This window comes from Lagopus muta, chromosome 3, assembly GCF_023343835.1.
Source record: "Lagopus muta isolate bLagMut1 chromosome 3, bLagMut1 primary, whole genome shotgun sequence".
Lineage (NCBI taxonomy): Eukaryota > Metazoa > Chordata > Aves > Galliformes > Phasianidae > Lagopus > Lagopus muta.
This window is the reverse complement of record NC_064435.1, coordinates 27,881,232-27,907,533: the sequence shown is the minus strand read 5'-3', so window position 1 is coordinate 27,907,533 and position 26,302 is coordinate 27,881,232. Positions and strand designations below refer to the sequence as shown.

Here is a 26,302-nt window from a genome sequence, read left to right as displayed (position 1 = left end):
TCCCTTTGTTATCCGTTGTACTACTAGAAATGTGGGTATCTGGCAAAGTAACCACTATTGCTTCATAGCTATATTCCTTTCAGCAAAGGAATTGGAGGCATGGATAGAAAAATCAAACTGTGGTTTAATGAACACGTGCGTTTGGAGCAGGCATATACACCCAACAGTAGCTGTCCACATCCCTTCCCTCTGCAACTATGAAACCCCAAAGCAATAAAGAGATGCTTAACACAGGAAGACGAGAACAGCAGCGTACTGAAATACAGGCTGTGTAGGCTGCTCCCTCCCACAACTGTCCGGTGCAGCTTTATGAGTTTGTGATGTGCTTCCTTCCTTAAGCTGGTTCAATGGGACCATTATTACCAGTAGCTGATAGGAACAGTGGGAAAGGTATGGAGTGGGAGTTTTACAGGGACTCATTCTTGATTCAACAGTCAGCACATGAACTAATTTAGAAGCATAGAAATCAAAAGCAGGAGTAGCGTGAGAAGCGTGTAAGGGCCTCAGAGGAACAAAAATTCCACAGGATTATTACATTTAGGCAGCAATATAAGAAAATGAAATCCCAGTAAGATTCAACTGGGTACAATATAGCAAGTCTACAACAAACAAACTACAAAGACAAACTGTACATTACTGGCTGAACTTTCAAGACAATTACTTTCAGAAGAATTTAACTATGGAAGATAAAAATAAAGCTTCACCTGGGATTAGAAGCAGCTTGATTTTTAAACTAGACAGGAACATCTGCTCACAGTAAAAGTCTTGGGGCAGCAAAGTAGCTTGTAAGCTTCAAAGAGAAAGCAACAAAATTCACAGTGCTTTGCCCTCTCCTGACTAAACTCTAAGATGTTTATACTGCTTTATTCAGAGTGACAAGCTGTGCAGATCCACTTGCAGTACTTCAGAACTTCCTAGTGCGTATGCGTCAAGAGTCTTTTCAGGACTTCTGAAATATTCATAGTTAGAAGCTAACACTGAATATACACAGTTCAATCAACTTCTCAAACACACAATGAGCGTCTCCCAGGATTCAGGCGGACTGCTGAAAAGATCAGCTCCTGTTGCATTTTAATGTTCAAAAGGAGTGCCCTAAGTTGCACTGGTGAGGCCTCACCTGCAGTACTGCATCCAGATGTGGAGTTCTCAGTACAGGAGAGGCATGGACCTGGTGGGGAGCATCCAGAGAAGGGCCACAAAACTGATCTGAGAGATGGAACACCTCTCCTCTGAGAACAGGCTCAGAGAGCTGGGGCTGTTCAGCCTAGAGAAAAAAAAGGCTGAGGTGACCTGATAGTGGCCCTTCAGTATCTAAAGGGGAGCTACAGGAAAGAAGGGAACAGACTCTTCAGCAGATAGAACAAGGGGAAATGGCTTCAAGCTCAAAGAGGGTAGATTTTGGATTAGATATAAGGAAAAAATCTTTTACAGTGAGGGTGCTGAGGCACTGGAACAGGTTGCTCAGAGGTGTGGTTGATGCCTCATCCCTGGAGACTTTCAAAGTGAGGCTGGATAAGGCCCTGGGCAACCTGATCTAGCTGGGTGTCCCTATTCATTGCAGGGGAGTTGGACTACATGACCTTTAAAGGTCCCTTCCAACTGTACAGATTCTAAGATTCTATGATTCTGTAAGTCTTCTGGTGTGTTGTTCCAACATTCTCATTTGTTTTTATGCAGAGGTCAGACCAACAGCTGAAAACCTGTAGTAAGTAATTTGTCTCTTTCTAGAAGCATTTTTATCCTTTTGCTAGACAAGATACTATACACTTTTTCTACATCAGAAAAGAGAAGACAGGTGTTTTGACCATAGTTTTATTCCACCAGGAAGGTTTATACAGTTCTGCATAAAGGTCATTGTATGCACAGCCTGAAGTACAAAGCTCCCTTTGAAAACTCCAGCACAAAGACACTGCATGTTAACGACGTTAAACAACGATGTGGGTGGTATAGGGGAAAAAAAGAAATTAAAACAAAACAGCATTCTTTCTATTGGAAAAGCAGAATAAAACAAGGCACTTTCAGTAAATAAGTGAAGAAAAGAAACAAGCTGTATCAAATATTCCACAAAGCTGACCCAGAGCACTGTAACAAAATTCTGCAGTAATGAACAAGTAAAATACAAAAAGGCACTACATAATCCTCTCCCTGTGACTCCTTTCTCAACCAATTAGCCAACTGAACTTGGCACAATGGAGTCTTAGTTATAAAGTGCATCTCCTGTCTCAATAGGTTTTGAAAAATAGGCTATAGAACATACGTAGCAATATTCCCACATGTACAATACATTGAAACAAAAATACATTGCAACTAGATTCAATCTAGTTATGAATTGTGCAGAAAAAAATATGGCTTCTTTACAGTCTTTCAGTTATCTCCATATAATCTGAAATATTTTTAAGCAAACATGAATGCATTAGCAAGATGATAAGAGGTAGTGTTCCAAGTAAAAGGCAAAGTTGCTGATTTTATTGTTACATGGGTAACGTAGCAAAAGTATCCCAGGTTTTAAAAGCAGCATTATCCAACTAAAAGTATCGTAATATGCCATCTGGGAATGAAAATACACAGTGTTTCGGGGGTCTCATCTTAGTTCCTTCAGCAAAAATGACCATTTCTTTAACATTACCTAAAAAATGTTACATTACAATGGTGTTTCGTAAGTATTTTTCTCCTGGTACTGTACATTTTCCTATTGCATTGCATTAAAATTTCCAGACAAATATTCTCCAACTTCAGAATTTAAAAACAACATATGCTACACTCTTATTAAACGTAAGATGAGTCCATTTTTATTTGGTTGTTCATCAATTTATGGCTATAAGAACATGAAGACACAAATACCAAACTGAAGAACACATCAAATGTGTCACGACAGTGGCACCATTCCGATGTGGCACAGTAAACCGTGTCACGTTTAAGAAGCTGAATGCCTTTGGTGACTTAAAGTTGTTGTCACTGCTAGGAAAGTCAGCCAAATTGTCGATGTGTACTATCTAAGTTTTAGCTGATCTTAGCCCTTATTAGACTTTAAATATATTAAATATATAAAGGCTAAATAAAAACTGAAATGAAAGCAGCACTGGATATATTTCTTATGTTAACAATTTGTAAGGATTTATGTAAACATTCGATATGTGCATTCTTGCTCTTGGCTGTAAATTCCTTACAACTTCTGTATGCCCCTACCCACAAAACGTGTCCCAAACAGGAAATTCTCCTAGACAACAGCAGCTGCTGCTGATCTATTCTTCTTCATCAGCAGTATATGCTACTTCAGCAACTTCAATTTCTGGTACAGAATTTTCAGGCAAAGAGCCACTCCAGCACGCCGCGTGATGGTTCTGTTTATCTGAGCTGCAACAACAGATCAATAAGCTTTGTCAAATGGAAACTAATATGATTCTCTGTAGTCACGTTATGCCCACAAACCACCAAGCACTTACAAAGCTTGTTGAGTAAATGATAAGTTAGACATCTAAAATGAGCTATCCTGAGGGCCTTTATGAAACATGGGAAAGCTACATAGAGGTGCAATAAGGCCCTGAATTTCTCAGCTGTGCAGAGTTGATGTCAGACCAAACATTTGAAAACATACTTCAAGAAAATTAAAAATATATTTTAAAACATATTTTAAGTAAAATAATAGTATTTACCAGCTGTCCTCACCCAGGGTACCCTGGTCTGCTTCAACTGCAGAAGACTCCACCTCACCACTGCACTCACTTTCTTCTCCTGACATCTGACGAATCATTTTTCCTGAAGATAAATCCCTACAAGTAAGAATGAAGCATCATCAACCTGTTTATAATAAATATTAATCAGGGAAAAACAGTTTGTTTCATTTTAAACTTACTGGTTCCTGGGAACACATAAATCTGACTCATAACATGCTCCATATTCTTTCATAGTACAGAGATGCAGGACTTGGCACTGGATAGCTATTCAAACAGGTTAAACTAATTTCAATCCTCTTGTTGCATCATCATTTTGTAGCTGTATAAAATAATCTAAGTCCTGGAGAAGCAATTGTGACTTTAGATATGAAATTAGAAGGAGATGATCCAGGCCACATCCATCTTGTTTAATGGCAGAGGATCACTGTAAATTGCTAGATGCAAGTTGATCAGAGCAATACATTCTCCATTAAAGAGACAGGTAGTCATTTTTTCCCCTTACAGCAAGGCAAGATGGTGATCCAATTAGCCTGGTTAAAAGTCAAACTGTGGTTATATGGAATTGCCTAAAGAAACTACATTTGTTTCCAAAGTATTTCTGTGTGCAGAAAACATACATAAATTTAGGGTTGAAATCTGTCACTTGAATCAGAAAGGCTTGTGAATGATTTTGGGCTGAAGAGAATTCTACTATATTCATGTCATTTTAAAGTTCCTTTAATTACTGTTATTTCTATAGTGTTAACATTAATTTTAAGTAGCACCTCAGTATTGCTCATAGAATCTAATGAATTATTGGCCTACCTTGAGCCAAATCCAGGATGGTAAGTAACGATCTACAAGTCTAATATTTTATCCAATTGTTCACCTCCTACTTCACAAATGTTTTAGGTACCTGACTTTGAGAGGGTAAGGATAGAAAATGCCTAACTGTTGTTGGTCTATTAAATCAAAATTCCACTTCACAAGACATCAGTAACATCACACAACATTCCCATCAGGCAAACAGTATTTCTTAAAGTTACCGCATTACTTGGTAACTCCACAACCAAAAATCACAGGAGTTACCTTCAATTAAGATTTCAGCTACTACTTGGCTGACTTTCAAAAGCCTTACACAGGATCTTGAAAACAGACAGGGTATGTCTGTATTAAAAATGAAATAAAAACATAATCTATATTTAGGGAAAGCACTGAAGAATCGTTACTTGTGCCTTCTGGTTTTATTTTTAGTCTTACAGAATTTCTTCCCATGCTGTTTCAGCCAAATACAAGCTATTTAATTTTCAATAGTTACTTCAGTGCTTATGGCAGTAGTAAGTCATAATTTTCTTGAAAAACAGGAAAGACATCTTTCAAACATAGCTCATTGCCTCCAGGAGTAGTATTACAAACTGAATATAGTATTTGGGTCAGAATTCTCAACAAACCACAGCAAGTCCACTCAAATAGTTTTCTAAATCTAGTCCACAAAATACATATTAAAAAATGTATTTTGTTAGTCAGCTTGGATATACTAGAATCAACAAAACCAAGCAGTATTAAAGTAACTTCTTACGGGTCTGTGGGGATGTATTATTTCCAAAGGAAGCCCCACAAAGACACACTCAGTAAGCCTAGCAGGATGCTGAATATTATATGAATATACTTCTCTCCCGTTGCAAAATTCAGCAGACAAGTACCATAAAGGCTTACTGTGAAACACAACCAAATTTTTTTCTTTAGATTTAAAGGGACAAACTTCAGTGGCACTGAAAAGCCACCTGCAGCAACATTCCAGGCAGTTCAGAACAAAGTCAGAAATTAATGTAGACACGATCGCTTGATTGTGATGCTCTGTTAAAGCTTTGAGTACAGGAGGAATTTTGTAACTCAAAGCAATTCTTCCACTGCTCTCATCTCCACTACAGCATTTCACGTATCCAGCATTTCAAATGCAGAAGAGAACCTTACCTTATCTTTACCAGATTTCAAGGATTAAGAACCATAAACCCAGCGACTTCAAAAGGACAATACGGGTCAATGCTCTCTGTTATTTGTACGAAATAACAGCCTTTAGCCAGAGAAATATTACTGAGAATACTGCCTTGTGTACAGTTGTGGGAAAATTGTTTTCAGGAAGACATTTAAAGCCAGTTCTTCCAAACCACCTAGCAAGAATGCTTTCATGTGAAGAAACACCTAACAATCCTATGATTTCTACGTACCTAATTCTTCTTTCAATAGCATCTATATGAAGTTGTTTTTCACTTAGTAATTTCTTCAGTGATTCCACCTCCCTTTGTTTTTCAAGCAGTTCTTTTTGGAGACGGTAATTTGTTTCCTCCAGAGTTTCACAGAAAGCCTAAAAGAGATTTAAGAACATCAATTTAACTTCAGTGGAATGCCTTTATTGATTCTTCTTTTAGAAATCTCAAACTGTAACAGAATTGTATCTGCTTTTCTTTGTACTGATTACCATAAAGAGCTACATATAAAAAAAAAATTAGTTTTTGGTTTACTATTAAACATGTCACTTGGCTTTGAACAGTGAATTTGCTGTATTGAACTGCAACATACATGCTTCACTGTGTCCTACATGACACAAAATAGAAGTGTTTAGAAAGAGGTTACATGAAACACGAGGTGAAATCCCTGATTCCCTTTGCCTTTCATATAAACTCTGCTTTCACAGGACTTTGAACTCGGTTGCCTAGATCTAAGTATCAAAGAGAGCAGGAACATTCACAAGAAGTGCAGGTTCTTCCATATCCAAGATCAAGTCAGACAGTTATAGTTAGATCCCAAATAGCTGTTACCAGTACAGTAATTGTGAAAATCCTAAGACCAATAGAAACAATTTTGAAGAAGTCTAAGGAAATGCCAAGAGCAGTAAACACCCTCTGACAATACAGGCTGTGTTACTTCTTGTGCCAAGGAGAATATGTGTACAAGGTACACCCTGAGAAATTTGACAGTGAGCAATCCCAAGACTTAACACAAAGAGCTAACATCTAGTGCAATAATCACTGAATGCAGGAAGCGACCCAAGTGCTGGCACAGAGCCTGTTGGTCAATTACTGGTAAAAGCAAGCCTACCAACAGTAATGTGCAATTCTCTTCTAATAATTTACACATTCTTGCCAAATAAGAAGACCGACTTAGGAGGCTATCTTGGATTACATTATATGCAACTAACCACTAATTCACGGGATTCATTGAGTATAAACATTTTATATGAGCTCAGTTAAGAACGCTGCTAAGACTGCATTACTAAAATTTTAAAACATTAGGCTACAAACATTAAAGAACAGGATCTTCTTAATTATCCAATCACATAATAATTACACAATTCAAACACATGCATTGTTATTCCATCCAATTACGATAACATTTCTAATGATTTTTTACAATGAGTTTTGATTTGTTTTATTGACAGACAGCAGATTTTCTTGGATGACAGATATTTAAGACCAATCATCACTTGAGTCACAGCTTTGTTCACATCTGCTAGAGCTGCAAACACGTTACTCACCATTCATCCTTCATGCAGCATTTTACCTAAAACCCTGGCAATCATTACAGTTGAGCAGTACTCCTGTTTCCATCGAGCCAACTGAATAAGTCACAGTGTATTTTGTAAAACCGCTGAGGGCTGCTGTAGTCTAACTGAAAGCCAGCAATTATTTCCTTAAGAATTTTGTTATATTGATTCTATCTATCTTTACAAGCAAATTTCCTTAATCCCAGAAAAACTCAAAATATTCTATAGGTGTTGTGAACACTTTCATTGTTCCATGAGAATGAAAAAGAAAGCTCAGCTTTTAAAAACTGATTTCTAGCTGCAATCTATTTGTAAGCTCCCTGGAAAAAATAAATCACTGTTCACAACTGAATAAAGTGAACATCAGTGTATGTCAAAGGATACCATAACAGCAGAAAGGTGAGCTAAAACTGAGACAAACCTATTGGGGAACTGCGTGAGGTATCTCGTTCTGTCAAGAGCTGAACACCTGGAGCTTGGTACAGATTTAATACCAGGTGGGTATGCTCTGTAACCTCTCCAAAGACAACAGGGCTAAGCCAGCTGAAAGACAGATCTCTTCTTCTCTAGACCGTGAAACAAATAACAGCTGGGAAAGGACTTGCGGAAACTCCTTCCAAAGTTATGAGAAAAAAAAATTGCTGTAGTAAATATTTTGCCTAAAGTTTTGTGATTAATGCATACAGTACAGTTAATTACTGGATAGCTATTAGAATTGTGGTACTATACCCCTGAAAAGACCTAGTCAGGTTCTAATGGGAGAGGTGCCCTGCTCAGACTACATGATCTCAAGACGTTCCTTCCAACTTCATCCATTCTGTAATAAGATGTGCTAATGCTACAGAGACCAGGATTTTATGACAGATATATCTGATAAATTTACTAAAATGTTTCACAAACGAAAACACAACAACACACCTATTTTAATAGTTTGCCAAAATTCCTATGGTAGAAGAATATCCCTGACACTTAAACACTGTATCACAGAGTTGCAAGGGTTAGAAGGGACCTCAAGAGACTGAGTCCAATCCCCCTGCAACAGCAGGTACCCTGCAATTGGTCATACAGATAGGTGTACAGGTGGGTCTTGAATATCTCCATAGAAGAACACTCCACAACCTCTCTGGCCAACCAGTTCCAGTGCTCCGTCACCTTACTGTAAAGAAGTTCTTCTGCATGCTTGTATGGAACTTCCTACATTCAAATTTTAGGTCACTGCTCCTTGTCCTATTGCTACACACCACTGAGAAGAGCCTGGCCTCATCCATTTGCCTCCCATCTCCCTATTTAAAAACATTTATCAGATCCCCTCTCAGTCCTCTCACATTAACACTAATTTCTGCAATAATGTACATGTAATTCCAGAACAGGTTGGATATCAGGAAAAACTCCAAAAGAGTGGTCAGGTGCTGGAACGGGTTGCCCAGGGAGGTGCTGGAGTCACCATCCCTGGAGGTGTTCAAGAAATGTTTAAGTGTTGCACTAAGGAATTTCATGGGCAACACTGGTGGCAGGTAAATGGTTAGATAAGATAGTCCTGGAGGTCTTTTCCAACCTTAGTGATTCTATGATTTTGTATTTTTACATTATCAAGTGAAAAAAAAGTATATATAAGTTCTAGACACACTTGATACAGCTAAGCATGCCACTGAAATGTACATGGAACCCAAACAGAGCGCAGCACACAGCATTAGCATCTATCAATGATCAACAGACTCAGGTTTTAGAAATACATTCATTGGCAAATTTTTGAGAAAGAATGGAAATGAAAATGTTTCATTTGGAACACCCCAGCAGATTTTACAATATTTTACTGCTTGCTGCCTTTTTAAAAAAATATAATATAGTACTTACCCTGCTCTCTTCTAGACTGTCAAAAGGACCTGGAGGGTCATCCAGACAAAGAAATTCTCTCACTGCAATGCTTAACCAAATAAAACAGTGCATTACTTAATGTCCAAAATATACTTAAAGATATAAGGGTGGTATTTCTTTAAGGATGCAAACATGCATCCCTACATTACTCTGAAGTAACTGTTCATTAACATTATTTTGAATGTCTCCCTTGTATGTGTTACTGAGGAAAATCACCTAAACCAAAACTGAAGAAGCTGCACAAGTACACAAGTTCTGAAACAAAAAGGCAGTGCTCCATTTGAATCACCTCTTTTTCCTTCAAATCTTCAGCATATATCCTTATGATATTACACCCAGATTAATAACCAAGCAGTTTATCAGCAATTCTGTGCCTGCACTCACTACTTACAAATCCTTAAATGATCTCCTGTTGCAATGAGTGCAAAAAAGAAAAAAAAAAAAAAAGAAAAATCCAAACTAATTTCCTGACTCTTCCTCTCATTTAAGAATTCCTGTCTCCATACTTACTTTCACCTCATCAGCCTTTATTCCAATCTGAAAAATTCCTCCTATGATAACGATCCATTCCTTTCTCCACCTAATCTGTGTGATAGAGGTTGTAAAATTTTCCTTTTCTGAGCCCTTTCCACTATATTATATAATTCCATGATGTGCACAGCCTGAATTTGTGCTATTATAACTGCCTCTTCCATATAAATAACACAAGTATCTGTCTACCTAAACCAATGTTATCACTTCAACTAGCTCAAGAAGTGATAGATGGCAACAACTCATTAAATTTGTTAAATGTTTAGAAAAATAACTGCAAACCAAATGAAGTTGTTCAGCCATATAAAGTAATTTTACAAGGAAGAGATTTTTTTTTTCCCCCTGTCCAAATAGTTTAATCTGCCTGGCTGAAGTGATTCTTTTTCAACATGATGTTCAAATCCATTTTTTAATGGTTGAATTGTTCTTTTCATAAAGATGAAAGTTGTGCTGAATGAACTCACATATGGCTAATGCAGAGGAATTCATTATATGGAAACACTTCTGCTCATTATTTCTCTCAAGCGTCTTCATCCTTGATCACATAATTCAGTTCAGACCCTTAAAAATATTTCGTTTCTACTTTTCACTAGTGATTTCATTTTGAAGTGTAATAGTAAAATAAAAGAACACGCAGTAATATTTGTGTGTGAGAAAGGAAGTATCCAGAAGAATAAGTTTGCAAAAACATTTAATTTACAACCTACTTAGATAAAGGCCATATCCATTTTTTGTTCTCCCTGCTGCTGCTGGCAGATCACTGTCTTTTTATATTGTTTAGAAAACAGCTGTAGATTCATTTAATATAAGGAAGTCAAGAAACTTAAAGCCAGAAATGGACACAATTTAAGATCACTGAAAATGTTTTGCTTGTTTTAATGAAATATCAATCTGATGGAATACTCATTTACAGCTTAGCTACGCTCCGACAGCGGGCTTTGACCTCGCTTTCCCCTCTATGTGTTTCTTCATTTATCAAAAAGAAAATGCTGCCCTTAGAGCTACACTTCAAAGAAATCTTTTACATCGTGTAACACAGATAGCTGTTATTTCTTTCCTCCTAAGGCACTTAGCCAGCTGACATCTTTCTCAATAGAGGCAGCAATGCACCAGCACACACCACTATGAAAAAGGACAGAAAAGGCAGTGCTGCACAAGAGATCCATGATAAAATTGAACTCTACAGCTGAGTTCCCCTTTCAAGCTTCCTTACATGGTTAAGGCAGAGATGAACTATATCACTTATAAAGCCTAATGATACTTTTGTTTAGCAGGTTAAGCTTCTTTCTCCCACTCTGTGGTTTATACGGTATTTTCTTCAACACATTAAAATCTGTAGGTGGAGTTCAGTTTGGTCTTTTACTGAATCTTTAATTTTAAATATTACTACATCTAGTTCTTAGTTAATCATGTGCAATTCCCCTCTTCTGCTTATGGTTAAAATGCGATTAATAGGGCACCAAATAATTCACATGATGGCCAAATAAAAAAAAAAAGTCAACAAAATCCTTTACTTCGCTGCTCAAAGATATACTGCTAGAATTCACAAGAAATTTGAATGCAAAAAACCCTAAACCCACAGGCAAATTCTAATCACATACCAGTTTGCAATATCTTTGTGAGCTACGAGGTTCTGGAGGAATGCCTGTAGTCCCAGCTGTCTATCTTCCAAGAAATCAGGATTATAATTATCCTTGAACCACCGCTTTGGTGGAAGGGCCAACCGAAAGCCTGGAAACATATCTTTTAGCTGAAATGGAAGTGAAAGACAAGTGAAGAAAACCAAGAAAAAAACATCTTGATGAAATATCAAATCTGATGACAGCATTGACTTCGCTCAGAATTACAGGTTCTTTTTGTCTTCTGAAATGTTCAAGCACTAGGTACATCTTACAACAGTAAGTAAAATCAAATTATAAGTAGTGTAAGTTGAGGACACATTTCTATCACATGCTGCATTGCTTTTGGCAATCAAATGACCTCTTAAATTTACCACACAGGAATAGGATTAAAAACATTGCTTTGTTATTTGATGTATTTGAAATGGTGAATGCACAAGAACTGTACAAGAAAGAAGCAACAGACGAGTAAGCATTTCAGCGGTGCTTCTAAACTACACAGGGATAGTAACTACTACATAAATATATAAAGCTCACTACAGACCTATGACTGCAACTCATCCTTTTTCAAGGCTAGAAGAATGATGATGCAAACACGGGATACATCTAATAAAAAATACTGAATTTTAATATACATGGATGTGGTTCACATCTTATTACCGTCACGCAAAATTTTTGGCTTGCTTAAATATTGATGACGTACATTCAATGTCAGAAAGACAAAGAATGTGAATTGAAAAATGAAACGCACAAATGAACGGATGCTGAAAATTATATAATGATTGACCTGCCCAAGGGCACTAGTTTATCCATTTTTCTGATACACATTCAGATCAGAAACATTACAGCTTTAACTGAAAGCAATTTCAGGATGTCTTTGCTTAGAAGAGATGCCTAAGGCACAAAAACACAAATCGGATTCATCATCAAGAGAAAAAGCAAACAGGTTCTTACAGAAATATCTTCCCTTCAATTGCAAGAAAGGATTTAATCTTTTAAAGACAAGATCAAGAACACTTCTGCCAGAGATATGCAGGTATATATATCAAATACATTCATACAGATGTATTGGTGATAGGAATTCCAGAATCTGCCTTGAAAACAGTTTAGCGCTTCATGTTTCGGTAGCTGCCAGATAATTCTTCAGTGAGCCTCTTGATTCATTCCATGGAAACAATTTTTAACTTTCTGATAATAAGCTTTATATTTTTTAGTTAATTTGCAGGAACTCTTGGAAAAAGCTACAAGGTAGCTCAGTTAGAAAGACATACTGTATTCCAGCTTCAACCTCTCTCTACTGTTTGAAGGAATAATCACGTTTGTTACATTTGCACATGTAAGTACCATCTCATAGCACCAGAAGGATGTTTTTGGTTTGACTTGATCACAAATATTGCATTTTCAATTTGAAGCCCATGATAACTACTGATTTCTTATTTGTGCATTTAAATCTTGAAGCTTACCTCTCCGCTTACCGAATTTTATCAGAATTTATAGCTTTAAGTTTACCTTTGGTAATCTAAACTTCCTTTATCTCTGACCAAGTTACCATTAGTACTGCACATATACATACCTTTTAAGCTCTATAACCTCACTTACCTAACAAAATACTGAACATAACTCAAAAACAATAACAAAAGGACTTCCTGTCTTATCCCAGTTGCAGATAAACGTTCACTTCTGGGAAAATTTTTCAAGCAGGTGGATTTCTGCTTACTGACTTCATTTGTCTGGTTATGTAGATCACATCATTTATTTCTAAGGAAGAAGTTTTATTTCTATGCACAAATTACGCCTTCTGTGAATGAACACAGTATGGGAAAGCTAGCACCTGTCAGCAGACCTACTTCCAAAGGCACTGTCCTGAGGCATTCTTTCTTCAACACTACTTGGCTGCACCAGGAAACCCATGGGTCAGACAAGTTCTGCTGAATGCGATTGCTTGCTTATATTCAGCGATTTTTTTTAGATGTCTTTCCCCCACATCATCATGTGATAGCTCATGTATCACATGAGGCAGTATCTCAGGGAAAATTAGTTAACTTGGCCTATTCTTAGCTCAGCAGCTCTGCAGGCAGAGTAATAAATGATGCAATTTTTCCCCACTAAATTTTGGCACGGGAGAGTACTTTCCCCATACTTTTCTAACCCACTAGGTATCCTTAAGAGACAAAAACATACCCATCTAGCCAAATTTTAGTATTTGCTCCTAATCTCTCAAATTCTATTAAATACAACACAGATTGATTCCCCCCCCCCCCCCCCCCATTAATACTAAAGCAAGAGAGTATTTCTGTCTTTGATGTATCATTTACTACTTGCTTTACATAGTTTACACTCAAGTCACGGATTCAAGTCACGTATTCTTCTGCCTCCTTTCTTTACTTCTTGCTGACTCTAATGACTTACAGAAGTTTATCTCTCTCATTCATGGGACCCTGCAACAGTTCATCCTGCACCTCAGCAGTTTTAAAACTTATCTGTTTCACTCATAAAAGGACACTTCATGGTTTTGACCTTCCACTCTGTTTTACTAGCTGCTGTGTACTGAAAGTATTTCAGAAACTAGCAGAAGATATGGCCAAAACATTTTCTAGAATACTATTTTACTTTCCTTTTCTCTGAGAGATCAGGGCAAAGAATGCCTTCTCAAAGTTCACTAGCTGCTTCTTTCAGTCAGCTGCGTTGCATTCATTCAGCCTTTAACGTTATCTACGTGCGTCTCTATTCTTACCTCTTCTCCATTTCTAGGCACTACTGAAATTCACCCCTCAGTTTAGTTTGGAGTCATGAATAAGCACATGCCTGACACATACAAGATGAACCGCCCTCTTTTCTTTACCTTGCCTTCCTGAACAGTCATTTCCCTCAGTTAACAGTTCAAACCATGACTCACAGTGACTAATTACTCAAAATTCAGCTGACATTTAATGCCATGCTTCTAATATGGTTGCAGGGAATTAAAAATTTGCTATCAATCTCAAAAAAGATGTTAGCAAAAAGGATTTATAAGATAATGTATTCCTAATGTTACCCATTGATTTGCAGGAGAGAGAGTATAGAAAATCCTGAAAGTATAAATGAATGCAATTTCATTTCTACTTGCCTTCAGAGCGCAATCAACAAGCAATTGCAAATGTCTTCTGAAACAATGACACCCCATTTATTCTTCAGTTCCTAAGAAATTGTAGCTTTCACATACTAGATCTAGTATATACAATAGTTCTGAAACTTGTAAAGAATGAAGAGAGTAGTAACAAAAGTTGTCTACTTGTATACTTAGAAATTTCAGTCAGTGACACAGAGGAAAAAATCAGGAAGTTCCATTTAAACAAAAATCATCCTACCCCAAAATTACGCAGGAAGTCACTTTTTAAAGATTTGACTGCAAAGATCAAAGACTTGACTTGTAAAATCTAAATATCCTCCTAAAATGAGTATCCGTGGTGATTTAATTTCTTTTTCCATCTCATAGGCATGCTAAAAGACAAGGCAGTTCTTGGCCTATATGTGACACAGCTCACTAAAATACACACTGTGATGTGACTTGACTTCAATTTGAAACCTCCAGAACACCACCACCATCTTAAAGGGATTCAAGCATTTGCCAATAATCATTTAATTTATGATACAGAATTAATTAAAACACAGAGGTTTCTTCAGAAAAAGTCATAGAGAATCACAGAATGGCCTGGGTTGAAAAGGACCACAATGATCACCCAGTTCCAACCCCCTGCTATGTGGAGGTCACCAACCACCAGACCAGGCTGCCCAGAGCCACATCCAGCCTGGCCTTAAATGCCTTCAGGGATGGGGCATCCACAACCTCCTTGGGCAGCCTGTTCCAGTGTGTTACCACCCTCTGTGTGAAAAACAACTTCTTAATACCTAACCTAAACCTCCTCGTCCTAGTTTAAAACCATTCCCCTTTGTGCTACCACAGTCCACCTTCATAAGCAGCCCTCCTGTTCCCCATCCTGTTCATATGCTCCCTTCAAGTACTGGAAGGCCACAATGAGGTTTCCCTGGAGCCTTCTCTTCTCCAAGCTAAACAAGCCCAGTTCCCTCAACCTTTCCTCACAGGAGAGATGCTCCAGCCCTCTGACCATCTTAGCAGCCCTTCTCTGGACCTGCTCCAGGAGCTCCACATCCTTTCTGTACTGGGGGCCCCAGGCCTGGACTAATTTGCATTCAACACTATGTGGTAGTTTCAGCTTCCACTCATGTTCTAAAAGTAACCTGGAATGTTCAAATAAGTAAAACCAAGAACGCAGAGTATGTAAGTTCAAATCCATATTTAGAATTTCAAATGTAATTGTGCATGTGGGTCCAGGTAAGAGAAATGGTAAACTAGAAATTCATCAGTATGAGCCAAACAAAATAATAGTTACAAGTGTTAACATGAAAGAACGTAACAGAAGTAAACGTGTTAAACCTGCAATGAAATTTCATTCTTGGGAGTTGACAGTAAAATAAAGATGAGAGTAATTAGTCATTTTTCTTTGATTTTGTGCTGTAAAGAAATAAGGCTAACTGGAATTGCTAAACATTATTTACCAATTCAAAAATCTTGTGCTTTTTAGGCAAATGTATTTTGGTTTTGAATACTATAAAAACACTGTTGATGTCCCAGAACTCCTATTTATCAAGGACCTGTCCTCAGCTTTAGATATCTGATGTAACTGTTTTACAGTTAACCTTTGATATGCTAGAAACAGAAGATTGATCAGCATAATTGGGACTTCCAGTATTTAAAAAGCTTCAGTTTTATCAGTCTGTGTAGATATTGTTGCACAAAAGAAGAATAAATAATTTACTGGACTGTTCCCGCAAAGGTATGCGAGTATCTAGTTCCATTCCCACACAGAGGACACAACTATTGAGAGTTAAGTTCCTTCATCAGATTGATTAGGAGTAAAACACGAAGTAGTCTAAGAGCCTAAGATGAAAAAATATCATCTTCACACTAGATGTAGCTAATTGGTATACGTAATATTTGCATGCTACTGTTTTCCATTAAGACAGTATGTATTATGTGCTCTGAAGAAGCAAAGAAAAAAGTGACACAAAGAGAATGAAATGAGGAGTAAGACTGAGGCAAGTTAGCTGAGTATTTCCCAGTGTACACTTCTCACCTTGTCATTGAGCCTGGAGAAGTCAGTGTACCGTCTGAAAACCACCCAACTTTCCTCTGGACTTCTTTTTACCAGTATTTTGTATACCTGGGTGGAAAAACAGGAGTATTAAACAAACATGCAGAACTGAAAAGTGAGTTACTGGCTGGAAGGCTGAGATTATCTTTCATTTCTTAATGAAAAAGGTAGAACTACTGGATTAAAAAAAAAAAAATAGTTCATTATGAACAGCATAAATAAAATTCAGAACTTAAGGAATGAGTTTTCATAATTGTCAAATACTTTTAACCACCTTCTGTCTGTAAGAATGGGTTTCTGAAATTGCATACGCAATCCTACTCCAGGAGAAAACAAGTCTCACCTATCAAAAGTCATCTGCTTTAACTATTGCTGGATTATAGTTGTAGTTAGTAATCTTGGAGGCCAATCTGCCTTTAAGATGACTGTAATAATCAGTTACGGCATGTTACATTACTTTAAAATGCCTCATGTGACTTGGTTCACAAGGAAATTAATGTAGGATAAAATTAGAACACTGCTTTGGTCTTCTTATCATAGACATCAGCTTTTGTTTTTCCAGGTAGAATGTGACCACTTCCCCAGGTAACAGCATCAAAATAATTATGCTAGCACTGTCGAACTAAATAAATGAATCCTTAGAATTAGATTTAGCAAAACAGTAGTGCAGTATTACTGTTCCATTTAAAAGCAAATGGATTAAGAAAATAAAGTAAAAAATTAATCAACTTTTAATCAATTTTTAGAAGGGAGATAGATACTCAAATAAAAAAAAGTCAATCACCATAAAACCAAACAGAACTTTAACCAGAAAAACATTAAGTAATAATATTTAAGAAAAAGAAGTTCCCATGTCACAACCTCACTTTTCCCAACACAAAGACTTCAGTTGTAATAGGATAGCATTCCTAGCTAAGTGTTCTCTAATTAAAAATGATGAAATACAAGTAGGAAAGAGATAATTTTGCAATTGTAATCACAGGTATTTAACTTCTTAAACATTTTCTACTCTGTTACATAATGAAATATTTTATTTTTCTCCTAAGAAGGATGCCCTGGCTAATAATGTCCTGGCTTGGAATGGACTGCCAAGACAGTGATTGAGTCTCCATCCCCACAGGTACTTAAGAGTTGTGTGCATATGACACTAAGGGACATGACCTAGTCAAAGGACTCAGTAGGTCATGTTGGTGGTTGGATGTTGATTTTGATGGGATTTTGAAGGTCTTTTCCAACCTACATAATTCTGTGTTTCTAATTCTGTTGGTTCTTATCATAAAGATTTCTTTCCCTGGACAATCTTTTGTTAAATCATTGTATAAGTGTATTTTTCTTGTTGCAGTCCCAACATGTAATAACCACGAAACTTCCCAACTTCTGTGCAGCAGAAAGGCTTCACTTCTTAAAAAATATTATATTCAACTGCAAAGAGTTACATAAGCTACAGACAACTACAGTAAAAAAAAATAATAATAATAAAAAAGCAATTTCTAAGCAAGTACTTATCTACTTTTAAACACGGAATTCTACTTTCAAGCAGCAGCACCTGTGGACATTTGCGCCTACAGCAGAAGCAGTATTTTGTCCATGACCAAAGTGCTGCCGGCTTCTAAATGCATTTTGCAAGACATGCCTTCAAAGCAAGTCTTAAAATGTAATTCCTTCTTCCTTTTTCTGTGCTTACCGAAATGTTTCAGCTTTCCTTTCCTAGCAGGATACAAACTTTTATTAAATAGAAGTTTGATGAAGCATAACCACTGTATAGAATTGTGAAGACTTACTGCTAGTACACAGCAAAACAAGCAGCTTTGCTACAGCTTTTCTGATTTATAGGTTGTTCAACTAAAAGTTCAGCAAGTATATTGCTTATAAACTCATACATTAAAAAAACCCAACAATGAAAGGAATACACCAAACAAACAGTCTGGCCCTGGGTGGCTTCCAAGTAAATAATAGGCAACTGAAAAAAATAACAAGTCAGCTCGTGATCACCCGTTAAAAAAAGAGTTGAAAGAAAAATGTTTGCCAAAGTAAAAAAACCACTTCTTTGAAGCCTCATGATTAATAAATAAACAGAACACTACCACAAAACCAGCTGCCCTTTCATGTGAAGTTTTTGAGAAAAACTACAAATTATTTCACAGTTCTTTCTATCCTGAATTCCATACCCTGCAAATACAAAATATTCAATGAAAACATGCCAGCATTAAGCAATAACTCTTCAGCTGATTCAGCACCTCAGATCATTTCCAGCTGACTTAAAAAAAGGGGGTAACTTGAACATCTCAGGACTGCCAGCACATGTGAGACCAACCGCTCACACGCAGTGATGTCCTCCAGTCTCCCAACAAAAAACAACATTGAAAAACCATAGAGAACACAACCAACCAAAAAGGCCACGATAAAAACAAGAAACTTTAACAAACCAATCTCCTCTCACTTGTGGTTTAAATTTCCTCCACTGTCTTCCATTTCATTGATTTTAGCATTACAGAAGCAACCAAAATTTCTAGCACTAATTACTTACTGGTTTTAATACACAATAGCAAGCTTATTTTCAACACGCAACTGAAAACAAAGTTAATTACATGCTTTCAGAAATAACAACACAGCAATGCTAGAGAACTATGGAAGAGCAAAAACACATCCAAGGAATTTAACCCTGAAGAATGTTTCATTTGTTCTGTAGCTCGGGATTCTAGAAACAGTGACAACTTTGACTACTTAATTTAAGTGCACCTGATCCAGTGTGAACACTGGACTCTGCCTCAGCATATTTTCAGGTCTAATAGTCAGTTTAACAATACTACCTATTGTTTTATTTTCGAAGGCACTGTTTTAAACAAATCTTTTAATCTATATATAGCAAAAATCTGGCTCTTCTCCTATGCTAGATGATTAGAAGCTGAAAAATTTATGTCAAGCCAAGCTATCATCCTCAAATAATTACAAAAGCCATGCTATTCAATTATTTGCCAAAATAACTTGATGATTTTATTACTATTTTAAGGTATCAAAGTTACAAGCTTCCACGCATTTCTAATGGCTCTGCTGTTCTCTTTTTCCACTTCTTTGTGACAAATGTTGCTCTCTTGAAGCAACACAATAAGTAACAATTTCCTTCAGTTCCCCAAGATTTGTCTAACCATCTAAGAGATGTTTCAACTGCATCCACAAAAGTAAGTGCCTGAATGTATTTACGGCTTGTCAAAAAAAAACCCAACAACCTAAATTGACACAGCTACTGTACATCTTGAGAAAAATCAATCCTATCAGTCAAGCTGGTGTCCTGTTATCAGACATTCTATGGGATATCTCCCTCTGATGTTTTCAGCACAGAAAAAATCTCCGCTAGTTAGAAACTAACAACCTAGCAAAACAAGAAGCCGGAAACTATGTATTTGTGCTTGAATGCAAAGAAGATCATGAAATGAAGTTATTCATTTCAAACACAAGACTAAGTTTTTATATATTTAACTACCCAGAACATCCACAAGTTCACAAGAAATTACAACTTTGCAAGGATTCCTGACTTTTCCAGCAGACATTCTTGATAACTGGAGTAGAATGAACTGCTTCTACTCCAAGTACAGAGTTAAAGAAGATCACAATCACAGGAATTGGAAGAGACCTTAAGAGATCACCGAGTCCAACCCCTAGCTAAAGCATGTAACTTACAGTAGGTTGCACAGATAAGCAACCAGATAGTTCTTGAATATTTTCACAGGAAATATTCTCTCTGGGCAACCAGCTCCAGCGCTCTGTTACCCTTACTGTAAAGTTCTTCCACATGTTTCTATGGAACTTTCTACGTTCAAGTTTTAGGCCACTGCTATCCACCACTGAGAAGAGCCTAGGACTCATCCATTTGCTTCCCACCTTCCTATAGCTATTTATGAACATTTATCAGATTCCCTCTCAGCTGTCTTTTCCCCATGCTGAACAGACCCAAGTTACTCAGCCTTTCCTCACACAGGAGATGCTCCAGGCCCTTGATCATCTTTGTGGCCCTCTGTAGGACTCCTCTACAAGGTCATGTTTTTTGAACCGGGGAGCCTAGAACTGGACAGTAGTCTGTGTGGCCTCACCAGAGCAGAGCTCTTTTATAATGCACCCCAGGATACCATTGGCTTTCCTGGCCACCAGGACACACAGCTGACTCATGGCCAACCTGCTGTCCACCAGGACAACCAGGTCCTTCTCCTCAGAACTCATCTCCAACAGGTCAGCCCCTAACCTGTACTGATGTGCGTTTTTCCACCTGTATAATGGGATCAATATTTTCCTGTCAGGGTGAGGCACTTTGAAGCAAGACTAGTATTTGGTATAGTGCTCCAACATCCCTGCCAGATTAACTAGTGAAAGAGAACGCAAACTACAGTCAAAATCTTATCATTACAGAACTAACTATATGATTCCGAAAACTTACAGTGAATTTTGCCCTTTCCTCCATCACTTCATAACCCAGGATAGTAGGTGTGGATGGCCGATCTTCCCAGCTCCTGGAATCTGTATTCTGCTCTATTTCTTCTATGGGCTGCGTACAGTACTCTATTGATGTATCCAGACCTGTAAACTTAGTCCTAACAAGTGGACTGCTACAAGCAGATGACGTAGAACCAGTCTGGTCAGGCATGCTCATATTTTTAAAACTACCAACTGTAGAATCCTCTGGCTGTCCTTTTGAAGAACTGGAACTTGTTGAGATGCTTCCAAAAGAAGAACGTCTTTGGTTTCTGTTTGTAAAGCTGGATGATGAACTTCCAACAGGAATAGGAACAGGAACATATGGTGTTGCCATCCTTCATGGAAAAAAAACCACCTTGTTTCCAGTCCAAGTGTTTAAGGTTCATTCAGTCTATAGTCCATGATGTCTCTTCTTTTCAAGAACAGTATCTGCAGCAAAGGATAGGAGATATCATTTTAGCTTATTTTTTAAGTGGAAGCAACAGTGAGATACTGCTTTGAAAAAATCTGTATCAGTACTGGGATGGAGCAGCACTGATGGATAAAGGTTCTCAAAAGGCTTTATATAAAACACTGCTTTATCTGTTTAAGAGACTGATACTCAGGGGTTTTCTGCCTTTCACAGCTATTAAAATTGCAGAAAGTGAAAGTACAACTACGAAAGAGAAATCTTTATGATGTCAGAAACTTTCAGTACAAACAGAATTGCTTCTGTAAGACGCCCACAAACCACGCAAGCATGTAATATTCATGACATGAATCAGAGTAAAACACACTAAACTTCATTGAAAAAAACATTTGCACATTCTATGTATATTCATTGACATATGATGTATTTATTTTTAAAGCAACTGTTGCATGTAATCTCGCAGGCATTTTTAACAATTAACAAAGTACATTTTCTGTAGCTTCAATTACAGCAGTTAAGTTTTACAAGCATATACCTCAAAAAAAGTGTTGTAACATTAGTTTTCTATTTCAGGAAACTAAAATGGAAGAAAAGAGTTCAAGCAAAGAAGTTAAATCAAAGATTTTATACTGGTCCACAAGAAAAACATTTTAAAGTAGAATTAATATATAGTGTACATACACCTAAGTATTTCTATATAAGCCTTTTCGGCAGTCTCAAACTGCCAAAAGAAGCATCATCATCTCATACCAAAAAAAGTTTCCTTGCAAGATGCAAATGAGATGCTATCTCTTTGGCTTAACAGCTGAGTCACCACCCACTTCACCCAGGAGCACACCAATCACAAAGCTGCAGGCTGCTGTGAAATGGGAAGCTGTCAGCCTGGTTCACATCATAGATGCAATCAGTCATCTACTGAAGCAAACAACAAATGAGTTTTTTTAATTGCTAGGTGATGTGATGTTTTCATTCTTGTTTTACATAAGTATTAGAGAACATCAGAAATAAATGAATACAAACTGAATCGGTATCAACAAGACAGACTGAAAAAAATGCTCATTGAAAACTTTTGTGTATCTGAAAGCTGAGGGAACGTGATGAAAGGGAGCATTTTCAAACTGGGAGCAACACACAGACATCTCCCTGCCCCACCCTCGGATGCAGCTGGACACTGAGCAGCAACTGAAGGAGCAGAAACGTCAATGTCATAAAACTCTGCTGATTTGCTTTGCTGACCAGGTACTTCATTTGAACAATCCAGCAGCTTCTACAGCAGCACAGCTCTGTGCTTCGTGTGACTTCACTCCTCATACCAGACAGCTGATGAAGCAACTCACACCTGTCTTGGAGACAAGTTGTTCTCCTGCAGCTAAACTAAGACACAAATCTGGTCTGCCCACGTGTATCTCAGTAAACAAATCTCACTTCTGCCTCAACAATGATTTTTAAGTGATGTATAAATATCAAAACACAAAACCTTCTCAGGTAGATTACATTCTCTGGAGCTATTAGGTCATATAAAATATTGAACAAAGTAATACCTGGCTGCAGTACATGTTACCAGCATGAGGACTGAAAGCATCTCCTATCCAGTTATGTTTCTAGGAGTTGTGGGGTTAAATCTCTACAAACAGAAGCAGCCAGGTGAGTTGAAGGTTTGCAACAAATCAAAATAATAATGATACTAAATGATACTAAACAATGATATCTAAATAATGATACTAAAGTTATACAGTCTTCTGCTGCATAACTTTGTGAATCTAAACTAGAAGGAAAACAAGTCCACGCTTCAGAGAACCTATAAAATTCAGTCAAGAGTTTTTGGAATTTTGTGAAGGAAAAAGCCTGCACTTTTCAGCATTTTGTCTTTTTTAAAAGACATTTTCACAAGTTACAATGCATGTGAACAGTGCCTTTTCCAGAATGACTCCCTTGTTAAAAGCAGGATGCCAGCCAAGAGCTTTTTGGAAATTTGGAACTTACTACTACCCTTAAATGCACATTTGTTACTGAGAGGCTTAACATGAATGGAGCTGTAGTGCAAAGCACCTGGTGCAAAGAATCCAACATCCACACTATATATGCTTCAGCAACTTTTATCTCAGAGTAGCTATAATTTGGTAGCACTGACTGAACATTTAGAGTCTGCACCCAGGATGCATTTTTTAAGTTTCTCATGTGCACTTAAAGACCATTCCAAACTGTAAGTCAATGCACATTAAACGGTGTTGATCACAGTATTTGCTTCTAAAAGACATTTAAGCTAACACAGTAAAGTTAACATAGCAAACACACCTACAGATATGTAAAAGAAGTGATACCAGCAGTGTCTCATTCATATTCCTTGATCTCTGAAGAGTAACAGAACTGTATTCTTTGAGCAATGGTAGCATCAAGTTAAGTGAGCTAAGGGCATGCCACGCCATTCAAACTGATGTATTTTTTCAAGAAAACAGAGAAAGAAACATACCAAAGATATTAGAACTTACCATACTGATTAATACATAGGTATATGTAAATTCACCTTAAACTACAGAGTTATCGGTCTCCAGACACATAAAATTTTTATTTGCTATGAGTTTCACCAGGATTAAAAAGCACCTTAATTTGCTCTTCAGAAAGGCTAAATCTTTGAGAGAAAAAGTACAGTGCTGAAATGAGGGTCACAACCTTAGAACTTCAGTCTTTCTGTGTGTCCAGAAGTTCATTGTCAATTCATGTAATAAAAGGAACAGAAAGCAATCTGATAAAATGCTTTTGCACAAGCCAGAAGTGCTCCTTCCTCACATTGGTGAGGGGATGAAGGGAAGATTTAGATGCAGACTGCTACTTTCAAGCATCACAGCAGCCTGGTCTCATGTCACTGTATTAAACCAGCAAAAACATTGCACCACACCAACTTCCAGAACAAACAGATCAGTAGTGACACCTGAAACCAACCACAGCAATTCTTTCTTGTACAAACACTTTACTTCTGAATAAGAAATTTGTTCCCTGCTCAGAAGCCATGCTTGGTTCCCACAGTTTGATTCCCAACTCTAAGTTTAAGAAGGAAACAAATAAATAAAGACAACTTTTGCTGGACTGAATTGCTAAACCTGAAACAGGATAAGACAGAGTCCCAGGAATGACAGTGTCACATGCTGCAAGACAGCAGGACACCAACTTACCGGCTATTTGCAACAGGCACCTCCCTTTTTGCAGACATAGGAAACAGGCTGTAATAAAAACACTTTGCAAAGGGTTTGCATCCAATTTGAAGCAACAGCAATTCCAAACCCTTTTATGCTAATGGTTTTTAGGCTCAGGGAGAAACATGTAAGCCATTCGATTCAAGGATAACAGATTATAAACAGAATGATCCTTATTTAACACTTGTAATTGGATTTAGAAGACTTTCAGCTATGCAATACTACCTGTGAGCTGGCCGCATTCAGAACACCTCTGCTTGGGCAACAGAGTCAATGTGACCTCCGGTGCTTTGGGTGTAAACGCTATAATGGAACACTTACTTAAGAATCAATGGAAACACTGAAGAAACAACGCTGGATTAGGTTCCCATAATTGTTTCTACAACAACAGCGATTTTGTGCCCGCTTTTATTCAGCTGCCCGCACGCTGTTGACAAGCTGAAAGCCCCACGCGCAGCACCTGCCATACACACGCGGTTATCACAGCCCCGGAGTTCCCCAGCACCGCTGAGGAGCCCCCCGCTGCATGCAAGCCAACCGCAGGCAGCCCTCGTCCGCCAACCCAGCACGCGAAGCGCTCAGGCTGCCCACCTTCGAGACGTAAGCGCTCGGGAACGGACCGCAGCACCCACGCGTTCCCTAGGCAGTGACTTCGGTCGCGCCCCGTTCGGCTCGCGGGCGACCCGCCCCGGAGTTCTGCCGGGCGGCTTTACGTAATTGAGGACTCGCTGCGGAGGGAAAGCGGCCCCAGGCCACGCGTTAACCCTTCAGAAAGCGGGCCCAGTCGGCGCCGCGGTTCGTCAAACCCACGGCGCAGCGGTAGCGCCGCACGGCCGCGAGGCGCCGCAACCGCCCACGGCGCCCCCCGCCGGCGGGGCGCGCGCAGCCGCCTCGGCTCAGGTGCGCGGGGGCGGCCGTGCCCTGCGCGGCTCCGCGGAACGGCCGAGGGACCCGGCTGTGCACGGCCGCCCCGAACTCTCGCTGCCGGCCGTTCCCGACCCCGCTCACCTGCTCGCCGCCGCGCCCGCTTCCCTCCGCGGCCCCGCAGCTGGGGCTGCCCCTCCCCCTAGACCGGCCCCGCCCCGCCCCTCCGCGCGCGCTGCGCCCAGGGCTGGGGGCGGGGCCTCGGGGCGCTACCTGCGGCTCCGCGGCGGGAAGGACTACACGGACCGGCACGCTTCGCGAGCGGGTGCGGCCTGCGCTTCCGGCAGGCACCGCGGGGCCGCTTCCGGCAGCGCTTGCCGCGGGGCGTCTCGGGAGCCGTAGTTCCCCGTCGGCGCGCTGCCCGCTGGGGGCTGTGGTTCCGCCGGGGCCGCTGTTCTTAAAAAGAGACATGCGGGATATTTTGGAGAAAATGAAAACAGCGTAGTTTGTGTCAAAAAAGACAAACAAGCTTTTTTTTTTTTTACATATACTTTATAATTTTTACATGTTATAAATATGTGACATGTAGAATTTCTGAGCCCCTCTTAGTTTTCATCACAAGGTTGCCACGTGCCTGGCTCTCTGGAACTGCCTTCCCCCCTTCAAGTCCTTCATTTGGAAGGTATATGAGGACCCTTGTGGACTGTGAGTGCGGGCAGCCTGCTGGCACCATGGCTGTGGCTGCTGTCAGGTGTCTGCCTCACCTCTCAGGATGTTGTCACAGAATCATAAAGGTTGGGATAGACCTCAAAGATCATCTAGTCTGACTGTCAACCCATCCCCACCATACCACTAACTGTGTCCCTCAGTGCTACATCTCCATGCTTCTTCAACACTCCAGGGACGCTGACTCCATTGCTTCACTGGGCAACCTGTGCCACTGCCTGACCACTCTTTCTGAGAAAAGAAAATTTTCCTACAGTCCAACCTGAAACT

The 26,302-nt window shown here is 38.9% G+C and overlaps 1 protein-coding gene across 4 annotated transcripts; it reads right to left on the bottom strand.

The window, feature by feature from the left end:
- Nucleotides 1–1,513: 1,513 nt before the first annotated feature.
- On the bottom strand, nt 1,514–25,510 carry SNX16 (sorting nexin 16). 4 transcript variants are annotated; one of them, XM_048938701.1, is made up of 9 exons: nt 25,451–25,500; nt 25,034–25,170; nt 20,805–21,271; nt 16,358–16,444; nt 11,205–11,353; nt 9,052–9,121; nt 5,882–6,018; nt 3,654–3,770; nt 1,514–3,354 (listed from the first exon to the last, which is right to left on the bottom strand). In XM_048938701.1, exons 3-9 carry the CDS (start codon nt 21,174–21,176, stop codon nt 3,243–3,245), a joined length of 1,044 nt encoding a protein of 347 aa, XP_048794658.1. In that variant the 5' UTR covers nt 21,177–21,271; nt 25,034–25,170; nt 25,451–25,500; the 3' UTR covers nt 1,514–3,242. The 4 variants fall into 4 exon arrangements, with proteins under 4 accessions (XP_048794658.1, XP_048794659.1, XP_048794656.1 ...); XM_048938702.1 differs by lacking the exon at nt 25,034–25,170 and having other exon boundaries at nt 25,451–25,510; XM_048938699.1 differs by lacking the exon at nt 25,451–25,500 and having other exon boundaries at nt 25,034–25,250.
- Nucleotides 25,511–26,302: the final 792 nt, after the last annotated feature.

Bases quoted from the DNA above. Each gene is read 5' to 3' on its own strand.
- SNX16 (XM_048938702.1), bottom strand. From the start codon at position 21,176: ATGGCAACACCATATGTTCCTGTTCCTATTCCTGTTGGAAGTTCATCA. The intron at 6,019-9,051 runs GTAAGTACTATA...AATCTCTTTTAG, and splicing joins ACAGTCTAGAAGAGAGCAGG to GCTTTCTGTGAAACTCTGGA. The intron at 3,355-3,653 runs GTAAATACTATT...CTGTTGTTGCAG, and splicing joins ACCCTGGGTGAGGACAGCTG to CTCAGATAAACAGAACCATC.